The 18,060-nt window shown below is 38.9% G+C and overlaps 1 protein-coding gene across 1 annotated transcript in view; it reads left to right on the plus strand.

Moving 5' to 3' along the window:
- The window catches only part of KIF13A (kinesin family member 13A), a 2,301,375-nt gene that overhangs the window by 417,304 nt on the left and 1,866,011 nt on the right, over nucleotides 1-18,060 (plus strand). Inside the window, exon 7 of the mRNA XM_044065730.1 lies at nucleotides 1,657-1,867. Coding sequence (XP_043921665.1) covers nucleotides 1,657-1,867 — 211 coding nt within the window. The remainder of the gene's footprint in view (nucleotides 1-1,656; nucleotides 1,868-18,060) is intronic.

An 18,060-nucleotide genomic window follows, 5' to 3' on the forward strand; every position in this document is an offset into this window, starting at 1 on the left:
AATCTTGATTTTCATTGTTAAAAAATGCGCTTGTTGATGAGTTATTCAGTGGGAGTTGACATATTTTTGAATGAACCAATATATCACAGTCATCTTCTTTTGTGACATTTGAGAATTCTGAATTATCCATTGGATTTTAATTAATTTAGATTTTAAACTCTGAAGAGCAGATACATAGGATATATTTTAGCAACAGCAATTGTATAGTATTATCCTTGACATAAACGTTTATGGTAATTTATGTGAATAAGGTTTGTAAAATGTATTTTTTTAATCTGGTACTGCAAAGCTGAGTCGGTATCAGTAATGCAGAATTGGAAATGAGCCATGAGTCATTACAGATTAACAGAAGGTTGAGCATTCAGATTTATCTGGTTGTGTGGAGGTTAAGGAGCCAACTGTCTGCAGCTGTTGATCAATACCAAAGAGGTGGTCATTTGTCATTTGTAGACCTATGGGGAGAGGCACTGTTTTTTTTTGTTTTGTAGCAGTATACAGAAGCACACATGCAAGACTGACTTCACACCATGTTGACAAGAAAAACAAAATACCTTAAAGTTGTCAGGAAGATGTAAGCACACTGCTGTCCTCAAACTGTATTGGATAATATTTTTGGGTGGCTCTCCAGGACTCTCGAGTTGGATGTGCAAGTAGACTAGGACTAGTTAGTGAAAGGTAAGAAGCCCTTTATGCAGTTAATAAAAGGCAACTGTTTATGACAGGGCTGTGCATTAAAGCTAATAGTTCACATATTTTTAAGTAAGCATAAAGATAGGCAGTGGCTACTAATGGAATTGTTTACATTATGCTGAGGTGTACAGGAAATAAGCTGAAAAGACTGTTATTCCTTTCTCCTCTTATACTGTATATTTGGGCATTTAATTGTGGTCTTGTCTACTTTGTGAAGAAACAAGGCATTTTTACCCTAAGTTTTGAATTTAACAGAGTACTGGAGAGTGAAGCAGGTGCTCACTATTTTATACAAATATTTTTTTTGCCCCTTCTTACATCATCCTCTGCTCTTGCTACCATATGTCCCATGTCCATGCTACATGTACCTACTTTCTCTGGTCTCCCAGACTTCATTTCTGTTAGAGTTGTTTGTGGAACCTAATGGTATCCTGGAATTTCCGACTATCTACATTTGTCAGGGGACATATCGCCCAACCTCCCGAGTAGCTCAGTCAGGGATCTCATCTTAATTTCTCTTAGGATTAAGCCCCTTTCTTCACACATCCTCTGCCTCCACCAGGGTTAGTGTTGGGAATGCCCTTCGGACTGCCATCCCACCTGGGATCTTAACACCCATCACTCCCCTGACACTCTGTCGCATGAGCTGCTAATTGAAATCTGTCCAGCTGGTCTGAACTCAGGATGTTATCGCTCTCGCCACCGGAGAAGCACCCCAGACCGTAGGTTTAAGTGACATTTATATTTTGTTGGTCAGATTAACATATGAATTGAACCTAAGTTTTGTCACTGCTGCTCTTCATTTTTATTTCCAGATCCCTTCTAGGATTGGAGAGTGAAGCAACTGCATGTCATTTCATACAGTTTCAGTAGTAGTTATACTCTGCTCATTGGGTTATCCTTTGAATTGAGTCTTTTGTGATGGAGCTGCTTATTGCATTTTTTTTTTAATTTTTTTGTTTTTAGACCCTGTCCAAAATGTTGTACAGATCCTGGAGAAACAGTATGTTGAGGAGAAACGCCATGCACTTGAGGAGCAGAGATTGATGTACGAGCGAGAACTAGAGCATCTCCGACAACAGCTGTCTCCAGATCGGCAGCACAGGCACAGTATCGACAGACTCTCATACACATCACAAACTGCTCAACAAAAAGTGAAGCTCTGGTCAGAAGAAAGGTATTTAATTCACTCCATCCCTTTTTATTATTGGAGCATTTTATTTTTCTGAACCTTAATACTAGTATTAAGTTTTTTTTTAGTTATAGTAATAGTTTTTCCTTGGCAGTTGGAAAGGATGACAATGTTAAGTGGTTTTCTGCTATGAAATAACTGTTGGACAACAGTTTGCAACAGTCATGTCAGCAGTGTTGATGTTCAACAGTCATGTCAGCAGTGTTGATGTTCAACAGTCATGTCAGCAGTGTTGATGTTCAACAGTCATGTCAGCAGTGTTGATGTTCAACAGTCATGTCAGCAGTGTTGATGTTCAACATATTGTTCACTATCTTGCCAAGGGTATAACAGCCAGTTAATTTCCATATCCTCAAACTGTCAGGCATCTTGAGCTGAGCTAACTAAAAGACAAGTTTGGTCATGAAGCCTTCAGAGATTTACTGCCACAGAAGGATACGCTCCTCTGAGGCGTACAAGGATCGACGATCATCGTGTGCTTTCCTTTATTGGGCAGATAAGTTCCCTTTGGGAGAAAAAAGTTGGATTTTCTAAATTTTGTTACTTTAATACTTTCTTCTTCAGGAAAGTTATTTTATAGCTAGGCGTATTGTGTTTTAACAGGCTGTCTTGAAACTGAAACATACTTTTAAATGGAGCGCTCATTTTTTTCTGTCAGATTAAAAGTGGTGTGAAGTAACAAAAATGTTTCTGTGGAGAGATTGTGTTTATTTTACTTTTGTCAGGCAGGCATAGTATTTCCAAGTGCTTTTTACTGTGTTTTTCTGTCAAAAAAATAATTGTTGTGGACTGGTATTATTTACTGACAATTCTTGCTTGTCTTCCTCAGGAAAGCGGTACCATTTTCGGCGTGCCCATGGAAGAGAATACTATTCCTGCAGTTTGGCCTTTTTCCAGCCACAAAATTAAAAAAAAAAATAAGCAGCCTTTGCCACCACAGCAGGCTCAGCAGTTTGCCTCCGCCGCAGCTGGGTGATTCTGTTGGGGCCATTTCTTGTACCTCAGACTTCTCATCTTTTACCCCATTCCCTCTGGTATAGCACATACAGTCACTATGGGCCAGGTGTCAGCCACTTCCTCTGTAGCTGTTGGGGTCCCCTTTGTAGGCAAGGGGAGAGAAACACTTGTTGGTCCTGGGAGACAGAACAGGGAAGATTTCCCTGTTATGCCAGAATGCTGTGCCCATCCATGGAGAAGCTGTTACTGCCATTTGTAAAACGGTTGACCCGATTTTTTTCTGTCAAAAAGAAACAGAAAACCAAGCATGTATTTACTCCTCCTCAATTTTCCTTGGATTGGAGTAGTTTATTGGGTCTGATTCTGTGTTTAAATTATGTTACTGATCCTACTTGTAAAGCAGTTTCTGATAAAAAAGAGATTCCTCTTTTCCTGAACAAAAAACAAAATTCTAAATCTGAACAGGAAGATGTAGGAAGATAAAAGTTTTTTTTGGATTTCTAATTCATAATCCAAGGAGTGCTCAGTTTCTGATTTTTCCCTATGGGGAATTCTGGTTCTCTGAGTCTGTTGCTAGAATGTGCCAGTGTTTTCAGTGGGAGAACACTGAGGTTTCTCAGTCCCTCAGAAAAATACTATGAGTTGTTGCAGAAGAATTTCCAGAGCCACACCTATTCCTCCTGTTCTGTCTACTTTAAAGAGGGGGGGTGTGTGTGTGCGACTGCCTACAATTTTCCTGATAGCCAGCCAGCTGCCCTTAAATGGGAAGATAAGATATATAAAGTTCCTCAGTCTTTTAACTTTTTAAACTCTATTCTCAAACCTGACCAAGCAGTTGCATCTTTAGTTGATCCCACTGTTGATAAGCAGTTAGTTAATTCCAGTGCTACTCTCTCTGTTAAAGATGGAAAAATTGATTGGTGTAAGGAAAAATGTTATATTCTTCTGCAGCTTTGAATTTCAGAATTTTGAGTTGTCAGGCTCACATGTTAGTTTCTTCTGACAAATTGTGAAAGTATAAGGAATATTTTATCTGCAGTTTTTTCTTGAGGAAAAATCTGATTAATATAACTTAAGTTTATTCTATTCCACATATCGCTACTCATTGTTTATAGTGTGTGTATGACTCTTAATGCTTGTTCCAGAGCTATGGCCTCTGGTACTGTTTTGAAAAGGTTTGCATAGCTGTATTATCAGAATCTCCCAGATGATGATAAAAATTAGTTTTTAAATTCTCCGTTGGATCGAGATCTAGTACTTTGGCCCCTGTGCTGCATAGCTGATCAAAAAGTGTTATGGAAGGGGCAAGCTGATATAGGGAATCTCTCTAAGATTTTTCAGCCCCCGTTTTCCATATTTTCCAAGAGATTTTATATCTGCTCATCCAATTTTGGCAAAAACAGAATAAACAGTGTCAACAAGATGCAGGTAAACATGTATAAGAAGAAATAGCAAGGAGGTTCCAAAACGAAGTTTTGAACCTCACAACACCAAGGACATGCCAACAAGTCTGACTGTTCAAGAGACTTTGTGAACCTCACTGATCCTGCCCCCCCCTTTCCCAGAAAGTCGGAATCTCCATTTTTCTCTAGAAAAAAGACAATTTCAGACAAATGGGTTCTAAAAATCAAATCAGTGTTACAGATGGCAATGGAAAGAAATTCCTCCTTTCTGGGGGTGGGGGTCATTCCTTATCCTCCAGAACAGACTGATTTTGTTTCCATCAGGTCATCACATGCATTCCAGAGGAACAATAGAACCAGTTCCTCTTTTGCAGGTGGGGAAGGGTTTTTATTCAAGGATGTTCCCAATTGCAAAAGAAAGAAAATTCTTGGAAGCCAATTATGCATCTTTCTTTCCTAAACCTCTTTGTGATAGTGGCCAAATTCAGAATGATATTAATTCACACAACCTGTTGCCTGTTTTTTTTCTCTTTCACGTTTCTTGGCAACACTAAACTTGAAAGATGCTTATCACATCTCTATTCATCCAGACTTATAGGTTCATAAGTACCAGGCTTGCTAACCTTGCGGGTTTTTTTAAGCTTAGCCAAGTTCCATTTTTTTTTTTTTTGCTCAAAATAACCTATCCCATTTGATTATAGATTGACCTTACCCATCCGATGGTCAAGGATCATATATTACCCTTAAGAATAATTGGGATTATACCATAGATCACGGGTTCCCAAAGTGTCCTGGGGAGCCGTGGCTTCCTCACAGGGGTGCCGCGAACTAATAAACGTAGCCGCAAACTAAGCTCATTAGTTCGAGGTTTATTTTGTGGCTGCTTATACTAGAGCCATGTTTCCCAAAGCTCTACATTAGCCCATAGCCTGGGAAAAAAGAACTTGTATCAATAAAAAGATAGTTCAACCTGTGCCTTTTTTCTCACTATATTGTATCTGATTCACATTAAAAGATGTCTTACAATGCAAAGCATTCATATATGTACTGAAAATAAGTGAGTCACCCAGTCTTCTGTTCATCGTCCAGCCTATTAATGCCTACTTTCCCCTGACAATTATGTAACATAGTCCAAAGCTGCCATTAAGGCCTTTCTTAGTATGCAATTTGTCTGGGGGGTTTACAAGACATTAGAAAAGCAGCATTCCTGCCAGCAAATCTTAATCCTGAAACTGTGAGTATTTAAAAACTAGGGAAATAAAAATGGAAAAGGTTGGGAGTTAGGCTTACCCACTTCAGTCAAACGAGTTATATACTTCTATGGAAAGAGGCAGGTTTTAAACTGTTCAAATATACTCAACCGTTTATAAAAAGCAATACTGTTTGTAATTATTTGTGTGCCGTTAATTTAACACTCGAACTTAACCTAAGAAGTTTATATTTTACTCTAACTTTCCTTTATGACTAGCTAAAGCTATAGGGATGATTTTCTTCTGCCATTAAACAGCTGTAATCACAGCTATCAATGCTGTATAATTTTAGTGATATTTATTATAATAAATAATTATGCAATAATTGTTCTGTTGTGTTTATTTGGTTGACTGAGTTTGGAGCCCAGTTGAGATCTTTGATGCAGAGTAATGGCAGAAGCCTGGTTAGTGAAAGATGTTATGTCCTGCTTGTAGGAATCTTGGTCCAATTTCTAGTTCAAACTAGACTGATTTTCTGGGGTTTTTTTTTGAATTGTGACTTGGGAGGCTAGGACAGATACACGTGTAGAAATGTGTTGCACAGTTACATGAATGTATTTTAACCATAGGAATGTTATCTTATGTTCATTTTAAAAATACAGTGGCATATCTGTTTGAATACATATGAATAATACTATGCATATCTGTCATGCTCGGATAAGTATTTTTTCTACTTTTTCATTTCGGTATTAAAAAAAGTTGTTTTTTAGCTTGAAGCAAAAAAGTGATTTTTCTTATATATTTACATGTTTTACAAGAGTTAGACTGTAGTAATAATTCTGATTAACAAAAGTTAAACAGTAGTAATAATTCTGATTTACTATCAGAAGGACAATCCCTATACTTTTAATTTTTCATTAAAAAAATGTTTTTTTTTTCTGACAGTTATGTAGCTATATCAGACTCGCCAAAGAGCATTGGACCTTTCTGTCTACAGATGTCTGAAAATGTATTCTTGCTATTTTTAACTGAATTTTTAACTCTGTTCTGAGGCTTAAATTTTCAACATTTCATGCATTTGTTTTTGGGAAAAGTATATTAAAAAAGCAATCAGCATTAATGGTTTATGTATAGCTGTCATAGGTCCTGTTAGTTTACGTACGGACTGTGTGTGTGTCAAGTGAATGATATGGCAGTACGATAGCCATGTTTATGAACTGCTAGAACTGAAACGGCATGCAACACTATACTGTTTGAGTAAGTCAGTACTTCACCTCAGCAGGCAGTGTAAATTCTGAGGAGATTTATAAGGGCTATTTCTTGTCTTTACATGGTGCATTCCAGTGTCCATATCCCCCTCTGACATACATGTACTTCTCCACGAGAAATGAGGGCATCTTCTTATAGGGCTATTAATTAAATTTAACCATTGACCTGGAGAAAAGGTAAACATTACAACTGCAGATTAGTTCTCACCTATATTAAAGGGACATCAGTGCATCAGTTTAAGATGAATTTGGAAGCTCTAGGAATTTGGTTAGAGATACCTACACAAAAGCAAAAGCAGGGTGAAACCTTGGCACAATAAAATTAGACAGAAACCTATCTTTGTTTTGATAACCGTTTTCATGAGTGTGCAGTTACTTATCCTGTGAATTACAAACAGGTTCACAGCAAGCATATGGCATTTTACTGTTAAATGTCCTTCATGTCAAGTAAGCTACACCAAAGGAAAACTTGTAGCATTGCACTACAGCTCTGTGCCCCTCATCACAGATGTTCCCCATGGGGTGCTACAAAGTCTTTTATTTAGCAGATCTGTCCCTTTGAGTACAAATAAAAAAATCAATTTGGATGAAGTAGTATCTCTACTGCTTCAAATGGGAAACTTACAGGCTACTCTTGACATGTGTCAGACAGTGACTTGATTTGAGTTTCAAGTTACCTGTAGTTGGGGGTGCATCTATTTGTTATTTCTGCTAGTCATAGCCTTGCAGAAAGCAAGACTGTGGCTTAGCATCTGCTGGTCATGTATGAGTCATGTATCTCCACCTTCCTTCGAAAACTCTTCTAATCAACAGGCTGTGAATTTCATGACTGATGTGTCTTTTATGACTCTAAAGTTTGTTTCTTGCATAATGTTTTTCCTGCTGGCAGTCCCCTCTGTCTACAGGATCTCAGAACTGTAGGCCATCTTGTGTATACAACCATATTTAGTATTTTACAAGGACAAAGTGTCCATTAGGACTAACTCACTTTTCCTCCTGAAATCAGTTACTGAACTGTCCATGAAACAATTTATGTACCTCCCCCTTTTCTTTTTCTAGTTAGAAAGTGTGGCAGAGAATGAGAGAGACATTTTCACTCTGGATGTACAGGTTAGCCTTTACCTGAAATGGAGCAGAAATTTAGGAAGATGGAGCATCTATTCATCTCCTTTGCTTCAGTGATGGCAGGATTTGATGTTGCCAGACAGGACCTTTCCAAATGGATTGCCATCTCTGTTACCTTTTGTTATCAGGCTCTTAAACTAGTCAGAGGGCATTTAACAATGGATATGACTACTGCCAGTACTTGTTTCAGAATTGTGACCAGTACAGACATCAGTGCCATGGCCATTTGATCTTCAGTGCATACTTTCAGCAAACATTGTACTTCGACTCCAAGACTCAGGTTTCCTTTGATGCATCTGCAGTTCAAGACTCAAACTTCAGACCCTTGGTCTTTCTACCTGTTGTATCCACCCTCTACTTTGACAAACTCTCCATCCAATCTCAGTAGAAGGAGCTCCCTTGTGGGTGATGCAGTGGTGCAGCAGTCAGCATTGTTGCCTCACAGCAAGAGGTTCTCTGGTTTGATTCTCTGCCTTTTTTGTGGAGTCTGCATGTTCTACCTGCATTCCTTTGGGTTTCCTCTGGGTGCTCCAGTTTCCTACCACATTCATAGAAATAATTTACTATGCTGGCTTACTTTTTTGTGCAAACTTGAAAAGCTTTAATTGCTTATGTATGCATATATGTTTCTTTTTAAAATAAACAAAGAAGGTAAGTAGAAAATGGTATGCATCTTGCTGAATTTTTTCTGGTCTCTTTTAGATAAGCTGTTAGAGCTGAAATTGGCAGTCATGGTTACTACTATCAGAGATATGCCAAGTATCATCATGTCTGTGGGGCATTAGTTTACAAAATATATATTTTATTAGCAGAAAATTATTAAAGGTGATATGTTGTAGATTGAACTAGTGATGTACCCATCTCATTTTCCCAGTTGTGTATTGTTGACTTTAAACGCCTACATTTATTGATTGATTCATTGTTCCTATGCCTAATGACCCAAGATGACTGAGCTTTCCCCATTGCTTTTTTAATGGTGCTTTACTGTATTGCAGACATTCCTGCTTCCCATTTGCAAACATTAAGTAGAATCCTTCTGTTTTCTTCCTCTTGTAATCCTGAATTGCTCTTTGTCATCATTCAGACTTAGTCTGTTGCGCTGTTGATCAACATCCTGCTCTTCGCTTTCCACAGTTACAGCAGCCTCCTTACATGTTTGTTTCAATTATCAGATTATCTATATTATAACAGAATGGTAAGAGGAACAGAATGCCTTCTGTGCTTCTGTACATCCAACCAAATGATAGGGAAGCAGCAGTCACCCTATCTCCACCCAGATCTTCCAGTTAATTTGCAATATATAGTTTTAGATAGCATACCAGTACTGCTTTCCAACCCGGTGAGTGAACAAAGGCGCAAAGTACACTGACAGACAGTTCAAGAACTGACAGGACCCCAAGATAGGTGATAAGAAAAAACAAAGTTAATTAATGACTCTTAAAAGCAAAAGAATAGAAAATGCCAAAATGAAAAATAAAGCATAACAACATGGACATTTTCTACTCTGTATGAATACAGGGTTTTCACCACGCAAGTCAAGATTAACTACCTAGAAACAAATATTCTATTTCCTATTTAGCTATTTCGCAAAGTGTACTTGTTAGAATTTGATGGGGGGGGGTGCATTTGGAAAACCTGGATTCAACAAGGGAGACTAGAATCGAAAAAGTTTGGGAATCACTGCCATAGATAACTTGAGGGGAACCATGCATAGGATAAAGCATTTAGGAGCTCCCTCTATTAGTAGTAGAGGGGGCAGTCCTGAGATAAATTTTCTGTTTCTGATCCATAGATCTAAGATGCTGTTGAATATGGACAGGGATGAACTTTGTTCTGTGTGGATAGAGAGACTGTTCCATAGTAATGGTATCCTCTGCAAGATGTACCTGTTCCTCCAAACCACTCTGCGGATGCTGCAGAAAATGTTTAGATTCTTATCCAAGTATTTCTGAGGCCATTTGACCTGCTTGATGTGCAGTAAATCCATCAGTAATGGGCCAGAGGATGCCTTGTATGCCAGACATGGGTCACCTCTAGGAAGTGTGTAAGATACAGATTATAGTGGTAAGGATATGAGTCAGTCCATGTAGGACATGTTATTTAGGCCTTGTATCCTTTTAGTAAGGTATCTCTAAGGGTGTTCCAGTTGTTGCATGTGTCTGGACAGATACATGCCAAAAGGGGCTTATATTCAGTGATTAGCCTAATGAGGACTAGGTACAGGGGGACAGTGACATCCCTAGATCTAGACACAATCCCTTTTTTATAAGCTGTTTTATAAGCTGGGCGGCGCAGTGGTGCAGCGGTTAACGTTGTCACCTCACAGCAAGAGGTTCACCGGTTCGATTCTCGGCTGGGGTGCCTTCTGTGTGGAGTTTGCATGTTCTCCCTGTGTTCGCGTGGGTTTCCTCCGGGTACTCCGGTTTCCTCCCACATTCCAAAGGCATGCATCTGGAGCATTTCTCCCCGGGCCTCCGCTGAAAACAGGCTCTGTGGAACCTAGTCGGACTTTCCCGGTCAACAAATGATAAATAAATAAAATAAAATAAATAAAATAAAATAAAAATTAAAGGACTTTCTTACAAAAACTGACGCATATTGGACAAAAGTTAGGTCACTGTCTCAATAAGATCCAATGTCCTGAACAGCTGGGTCACCTCTTACAGTGTATTTTCAATGTGGTAGTTCCCTGGAGTAGGTGACTTCCCAAAGGAAACAGTTATGCATATTTTGACATTTAGTTTCAGACCATGATTTTGACACCATTTATTTATTTAAGGCAAATCTTTCTGCAGGATGGCCAAGTCATTTAGGGATTCAGTGACTGCCCCTAGCTTGCAGTCACTGCAAACTTAGCCAGAGCCCTTTAGCAGTAAGTTTTGCTTCAGAAAAGTTGACGCCAAACAGGAGAGGCCCCAACACAGAACCCTGGGATCTCCACTGGTGACTGGTCTCTTTGTGGAGGTAGCTTCCCCTGTTTTGATTATCTGCATCCTGTCTGTGAATCACTTAGCAATCCAGGTGACATGGAGTTTATTCCCAGTTTGTCCAGCTTTTCTACTATGCCTGAATGGAGAATTGTATCAAAAGCTTTGGCCAGGTCGAGGTGTGTGGTGGTACCATTTTGCCTTCATCCATTGCTTTGGTGGCCTTATCAAAAAAATCCACCAGGTTGAGTAAGCATGACTTGCCCTTGATGAATCTAGACTGAGACAGAGCCAGTGTTTGGAGGTTCCCTATGTCTTGGTTGATTGATTCCATGATAAGTCTTTCTATGGCTTTACATATGAGGCTGAACAGACTTAAGGTCTGTAATTTCCTGGGTCTGTGGAAAGTCATCTTGTATGTAGAGAAATTACTGTAATTGTACAATTTAGTTTTATTTAAAGATAGTCGGTGCACTTTTTTCTTGAGGCTAAAAGTTAACATTTTCTGAAAACATACAAGGTGTTTTTCGTGTATTGGAAGGGATCAGAGATGAGTAAAGAACAGACGGCAGTCAGTGTAAGCGGGAGCACAGGTAAGATGCACTTCAGCATGGATAACTTTAACATTAAGTAATGCATGTGGGTGCAGCTGTCAGTTTGGGGTAATTGTTTCTAAAAGGAGGGATAAACTTCATTTTTTGAAGATGTGCATAGCTGTGTATTTGTTCTAAGGTAATGGGCGATGGGGGTGTTTTGAAAATGTGGTCATTTTTTTGTTTGAGGGATTTCATTAAAACAAAGTCTTGAGAAATGTGAGAGGTTCAAAAGGAGATGACAAGAAATTACTTATAAAAGATCAACCTTCCAAACATTAATGTGTGTATGTGACATAAAAGTTGTAATACTGCGGTGGTGGTGCTGCGGTAGCATTGTCGCCTCACAGTAAGATGTTGTCCTGTTCGATTCTCAGCTAGAGCATCTTCTGTGTGGAGACATGCTTGAATGGGCGTACCTTCGTTGAAGGTTGTACATCAGAGCTGGCAACTCGGCACGTAAAAATCTACTGCCAATCAATTAGACCGGAGTTCCGCTGTGGTGACCCCTAACCGGGAAAAGATGAAAGACACAACGACATGTGACATAAAAGTTGTAAATGCATATTCAGAAAAAGCTGTCATGTAAAATAGGTGGGAACAATAACTTATCATAATGGCTGTGTTATACTTACTATTTTGGGAAGTAAATGGCATTACAGGTGTGGATAAACAGGTAATTGTTCCTAACAGGTAATATTAATAAAAGCAGAGTACAAATAGTGATGCAAGAGACCCATTTGGAAAGAAATGAGCATGTGAATTAAAGGTTTTCAGGATGGATATTCAACAGAACATCACGGACAAAAGAAAAGGGGGAGTAGTTATATTAATTGCTAGAGGGGCCCCAGTAGTGATAGAGGAGAGAAATGATAATAGTGGTAGTAAGGGTCTGTGGGCAAGTGAGGAGGATCACACTGGTGTGCATTTATGCTGTCTGGATAGTATATTCTTCCAAAAGCTGCTGTTAAGCTTAAAAACTTTTGGGATAAATAATTAGCTTGTTACTTTTAATAAGTGACTGGAACTTAATTTGCAACAACGAGGATGTATTTGGTAGACCTAGAAAGGCATAATGTAACAAAAAGTTTTATGAAAAAATTTATGAAAATATTTGGTATATAAAATGCAAATTCATTAGTAAGAAATCTGAAAGAGTTTATTATTTCCCAAGGTACAATAATTGAGCTAGGCTAAATAGAAATTATATTTCAAATGAACGTGTGCATTTAGTTGATAGCTTCGACACGCATCCAATAACTCTAGACCATGAGCCAGTAAAAACTTGGATACCAATGCAGAGCAATTGGCGCTTACCCACCTACCTGTTAAACAGAAAGGAATTTAAGGAATTGCTAGTGGAAAGAGTTACTAGGGAAGATAGAAATTTCTTCAGAAATTACAGCTAGTTAGTGATATTAAGTGAAAGTGGAATTTTAAAAATAGGGTAGAAATAAAAGAAAAACATATCGAATTGTTTAGAGAAGATGACAAATGTTAAAGTATTGTAGAATAAGGGCAAATCTCACAAAACAAGAAAGGGTGCAACTGTAGAGTGCTAAATAGGAAATAAGGAAATATCTGGATAATATCCTTAGAAAGATTGTTAAGCAACTTATTTTTTACTTTTTTTGATAACCCAGAGCATAAAAATGTTTAGCAGGACAACTTCGGCAACTGAGTTGAAAGGGTTGTTGCCAAACTTCAGGAGCCTTCAATAAGAAAAATAGCCAGAGGTCTGTAGAGGTAGTAAAGATATTTTAGAAATTTTATGAAAATTGGTATAAACCTGAGAAAAAAGAAGCAAAAATGGAAAAGTTTATGGAAGACTCAAGTATACCTAGGTTAGAGGTAGATGAGGCTCAACAATTAACAGTTAAAATTGGAGAAGATGAGATCAAAACAGTTAAGTATAATCAATCTGCAGGAAAGTCTCCAGGAGTAGATGGTATTCCTGTGGAAGTTAGGAGGGAAGAAAGTGGTAAAGATCGGGAAGGTTTGGTTTTAACAGTGTTTTAAAAAGAGGGGAAATGCCAACATCTTGGAAGAGTACTGCAGAGACTGTAATATCTAAAGAGAGTAAAGACTCATCAGGTCTAGCTCAACATCGGTCCATTTTAATTTTACACCATGATTATAAGTGTTTGTACTGTCTAAAAGAATGGTGCCAAAATTTATAGATCTGGATCAGTGTGGTTTTGTGGAGGGGAGACAAACATTTGGAAACATTAATAGAGCAATAATGATCCAGTGGGAAGCAGAATGTAAGAAAATTCCGCTGGTGGTGGGTTTTGATGCAGAGAAAGCATTCAACAGAATAAGCTGGAATTTTATGAATAGGGCAGTGGAAGCATTCGTATTCCCTGATACAATGATAAAGTTAATTAAGAGGATATATGTGTGATCAGGGGTCAAGAATCTAAGTGGGGAAGATTCCTCTCTGATAACTTTTGTCTGAACAGAGGAACCAGGTTGAGGTATCCTCTTTTCCCTTTATTTGCTTTATGTTTAGAGCCATTGGCAAAGAAAATAAGGAACTCAGAAATTCAAGGATATGATTGGTATGCTAATCAAGAAAAGTTATCTCTATTTATAGACAATATTATTTTGTCTCTGATAAATCCAGTTGTAGAACATTTTGAGAGAGAGTTTCAAATCTTTTTTGGATATAAAATGAATGAAGATAAAACAAAGGCTATAACCATAAAATCTGATGCTATCCTAGTCACCATTCCTCACATGTGGGTCTAGGATCCGAGCTGGCACACTAGACAACACTTAGCTCAAGCTCCTCCCCTCCCATAATGCTCTGCTGCCCTCTAACCTCTCAGATCTCATTTGCAGCTTTAGTTGATCAGATACAGATAGCTCAGCTCTTCATAATTTTCTGTAAGTAGTTCTATATTTGGGATTTCTTGTCAGTTTTTACTTTCCTTTTAAGTTTTATTTACTGGTTTAGTTATCGGTAGTATTTTTTCCACTCAGTTTGTCGTTTTTGGTGCCTTTTCAATTGACCAGTCTGGTAGAGTAGGAACCCCCTTCCTGGCTGCCCCCTCTGTTCTATCATTATTTTATTGACATTTTATTGCTAATTTAATAGTTTGTTATTGTTTTAGTCTCCAAGTTCCCTTTTTTGGTACTGGGCGGCTCTTAGGATTTTGGACTTTTAGCCTTATTTTCCCGACTCCTCTCTTAATCTTTCCTTTGGCTTTGGTTGTCTCCACATGTCGGCCAAGCCTTTGAGGTTCAAGAGGTGCTCCTGGTGCAGCGGAAGATGCCTGTTTCCAACTCACATGAGGAGTGCCTCCTACTGTCTTGGTGCTGGCCAGTAGGAGGTTGAATGCAGCATTTGTGCTGCATTCAACTCCAGGGCTCTGGTAGACCACTGTAACAAGCTTCTTCTAAAAGGCCTGGTTCAGGGGGGCCTCTTGGTTAAGGAATCTTTCTCCAAGTCTGGATCCCTCAGGCCATAACAGGAAACCTTCTTCTTGAGGGGAGGTTACCTCCAGGAAAGCTAGGCTGTCTGATCCCAGATCCCTGGATCTGACTTCAGTCTTAGCTGTGTTGGATCCTAAACTTTTAGAGAGTCAACTCCCCACATCCAAGGCTTCCACTCCCAGCCCTTCGGATCTGAGGGTTTCTGATTCAACTCCCGGATCCGAGGCCTTCGGATCAGAGTCAAGGAAGACCTGCCACAGATCCAACCCTTTCAGATCCAAGAGATTTGAGAACAGACTCCTTGGGCCCTCATGTATCCTTGGATCAGTTACAGTTGGATCTGCGACCCATACTGGATCCCATCCTGGTTGAGGATCTTCCTTCGGATCCTACAAGAGAAGACAATTTATTTTGTCCTCCGCGCAGGACCTGTTCCCCGGACCAGCGAAGGCGGCCCAGCAGGGGTCTCCAGCTAGGTCGATCTGAGGGTTTAGAGGGCAGCAGATCATTATGGGAGAGGAGGAGCTTGAGCTAAGCTGTTGTCTAGTGTGCAGGCTCGGATCCGATGTCAGATCCTAGACTCCTATGTGATGAATAGTAACTACGGATAACACGTATACCAAGTTATGGTAAGTACGTAACTATTAATATGACTCCACACATGATTTAGTACAGCAATACCCATATGGGGACATAAGTATTTAGGAGTATGGATTTAAAGCCTTCTTTTATAACAGTTAAATATGTAGAAAGAGATTAACAAAAGCTAATATACAAACTGAGAAACTGAAAGCTCTTGTTTATGGATATGGACCGTAAGATACAAGCCTTGAAAATGTTTTTAGCCCCTATAGTTTTGTGTACTGATCAGGAATATTTTTATCAACCAAAGGAGAAGTTCTAGACAAATAGTTGAAAGAATTTGTCTGGGGGGGGGGTTAGGGCAAGTGTTGTGCGGAATAAACTGATCCTTCCAATACAACAAGGCAGTTTAGGATTGCCTGGTTTGAAGGGATGTTTTAGAGCTGCACAGTTAATGTTCACATACATAACAGAAATAGAAACTTATAATACAGAGTGGAAAGTGATGATGAAATGTGGAGAAATTCAGGAAGTAAGGGGAGAGTGGGATTTTGGATGCAGATCCTTAAGGAGAATAAAAGCCATAGAGAATATTATATTTATAAAGTAGCAAAAAGTATTCTGAGAACTAAGCCAACACAAGAATGTAGAAAGGAGATTTTGCCATTAGGGATGACTGTGCAAGCAGGGGTACAGAGAACAGGTAAGAAAGGGCTAAAATGTACTGTAGAAAACTGGTAAAGGAATTAAGGCAGTGGGAGTAAGTAACTAGAGAGGGAAATGTAATAGAGTGGGATGAGGCCAAGCCGATATTTGGACTGCAGTCTAGAGACTCCCTTCCCTACCAGGGATTGATATCAGAGTATAGGCAAAGAGAATGGGATAAGGAAAATACCTGTTCTGGCAAAGTTTTTAGATTAATATAGAACAGAAGCTGCTTTTAAAAAGGATTAATTAGCGGAGTGTATTGCATGATAACTATAAGAATCAATCAGAGGAGGTAAGAAAAAATATAAGCAGTGTACAAGTGAGCAGCATAAGGATGTGTGTATGACTCCCAGTCATGCAACAAGTCTAAATGACTTAGGATTTTGGTTTGGAAGTGTTTGCATAGGTATTTTGTACCCCAAGCAGAGTGCAGAGAATTTTTCCTCACAGGTGGAGAATGCAGGAGGAGTGATGGGGAATAAAGGAGCAACTAGTAACATATGTTTTGGGAATGTATTGAGTTGGCAAATTTAAAAATGTATTTAGTTATTTTTTACTGAGTTCTCTGTCAGAAATACTGGGTGAGCATTTGGATGCGACTAAGGAAATTATTCCTTTGAGATGGGACACAAGATCTGAATTGTCTAGATCCTAGGAAGACCTTAAGTATACTTCTGGTGGCTAAAGAAAAAGCAATTACTAGAAAATAGAAATGAAAATCCATATCAGCTGTATTTGAAGTATTGAATATTGTAACATACAGTGGATCCAAAATGTGTGCACACCCCTGTTAAAATGCCAGGTTTTTGTGATATAAAAAATGAAATCACAATTGATCATGTCAAAACTTTTCCCACCTTTAGTGTGACCTATAACCTGTACAATTCAATTGAAAAACAAATATATTTGGAGAAAAATATAAAAAAATAAAAACATACAATAAGCTGGTTGCATAAGTGTGCACACCCTTAAAGTAATACTTTGTTGAAGCACCTTTTGATTTAATTACAACATTCAGTCTTCTTGGGTACACACCTGCCATCAATTAGAGATTATTTTTAACCCCAAATAAAGTTCAGCTGTCCTAGTAGGATTTTCTTGACATTTACTCAGTTGCCTGCTACAGCAAAAGCCATGATTTACATTGAGCTTACAAAGTATCAAAAGGATCTCATTGCTGAAAGGTATCGGTCAGGAGAAGGGCACAAAAAAAATTTCACAGCATTGGATATACCATGGAACACAGTGAAGGCAGTCATCAAAAAGTGAAGAAAATATAGGACAACAGTGTTGTTGCAAAGAACTGGACGCCCCTCCAAAATTGATGAAAAGACAAGATGAAAACTGGTCAGGGAGGCTGCCAAGAGACCTGCAGCAACACTGAAGGAGCTGCAGGAATTTCTGGCAAGTACTGGTTGTGTACTACATGTGACAACAATCTCCCTTATTCTACATATGTCTGGACTATGGGGTAGGGTTGCAAGACAGAAGCCTTTTCTTACACAGAAAAACATCCAGGCCCGGCTACAATTTGAAAAACAGTACATAGTCTCCCAAAAGCATGTGGGAAAATGTGTTATGGTTTGATAAGACCAAGGCTGAACTTTTTGGCCAGTGAATTTCTTATCTACCATCCAGTCGTCAAGGTTCCTTTTGTAGAGGCCAAAGAGGCGCTCTGCTTGACATGTATGGGCAGTCTATTCCAGAGTCTGGGGATTGCCTAGGTCAGGAACTTATCCTTCCAGCATGTTTTGTTCATTGTGATGACAAGGTTTAGATCGCTGGAACGTGTGGCTCTGAGGAATTGGGATTTCTTTGTGTAGCATGTCCAACAGATCTGGGTTTGACATGGCCATGTATGTTAAGCAAAGGATCGCCTCTGAGTAGACGATATGCGACAGAGTATAGCTGGAGTTTTTTTAGATTGTCAGCATAGGGCATCTGCTTTAGGCTTGTGATTCTTTTAGTGAGGTATTTCTGCATACTA

This window comes from Protopterus annectens, chromosome 3.part0 (assembly GCF_019279795.1).
Source record: "Protopterus annectens isolate FY-2018-M chromosome 3.part0, PAN1.0, whole genome shotgun sequence".
NCBI classification, from domain to species: domain Eukaryota; kingdom Metazoa; phylum Chordata; order Ceratodontiformes; family Protopteridae; genus Protopterus; species Protopterus annectens.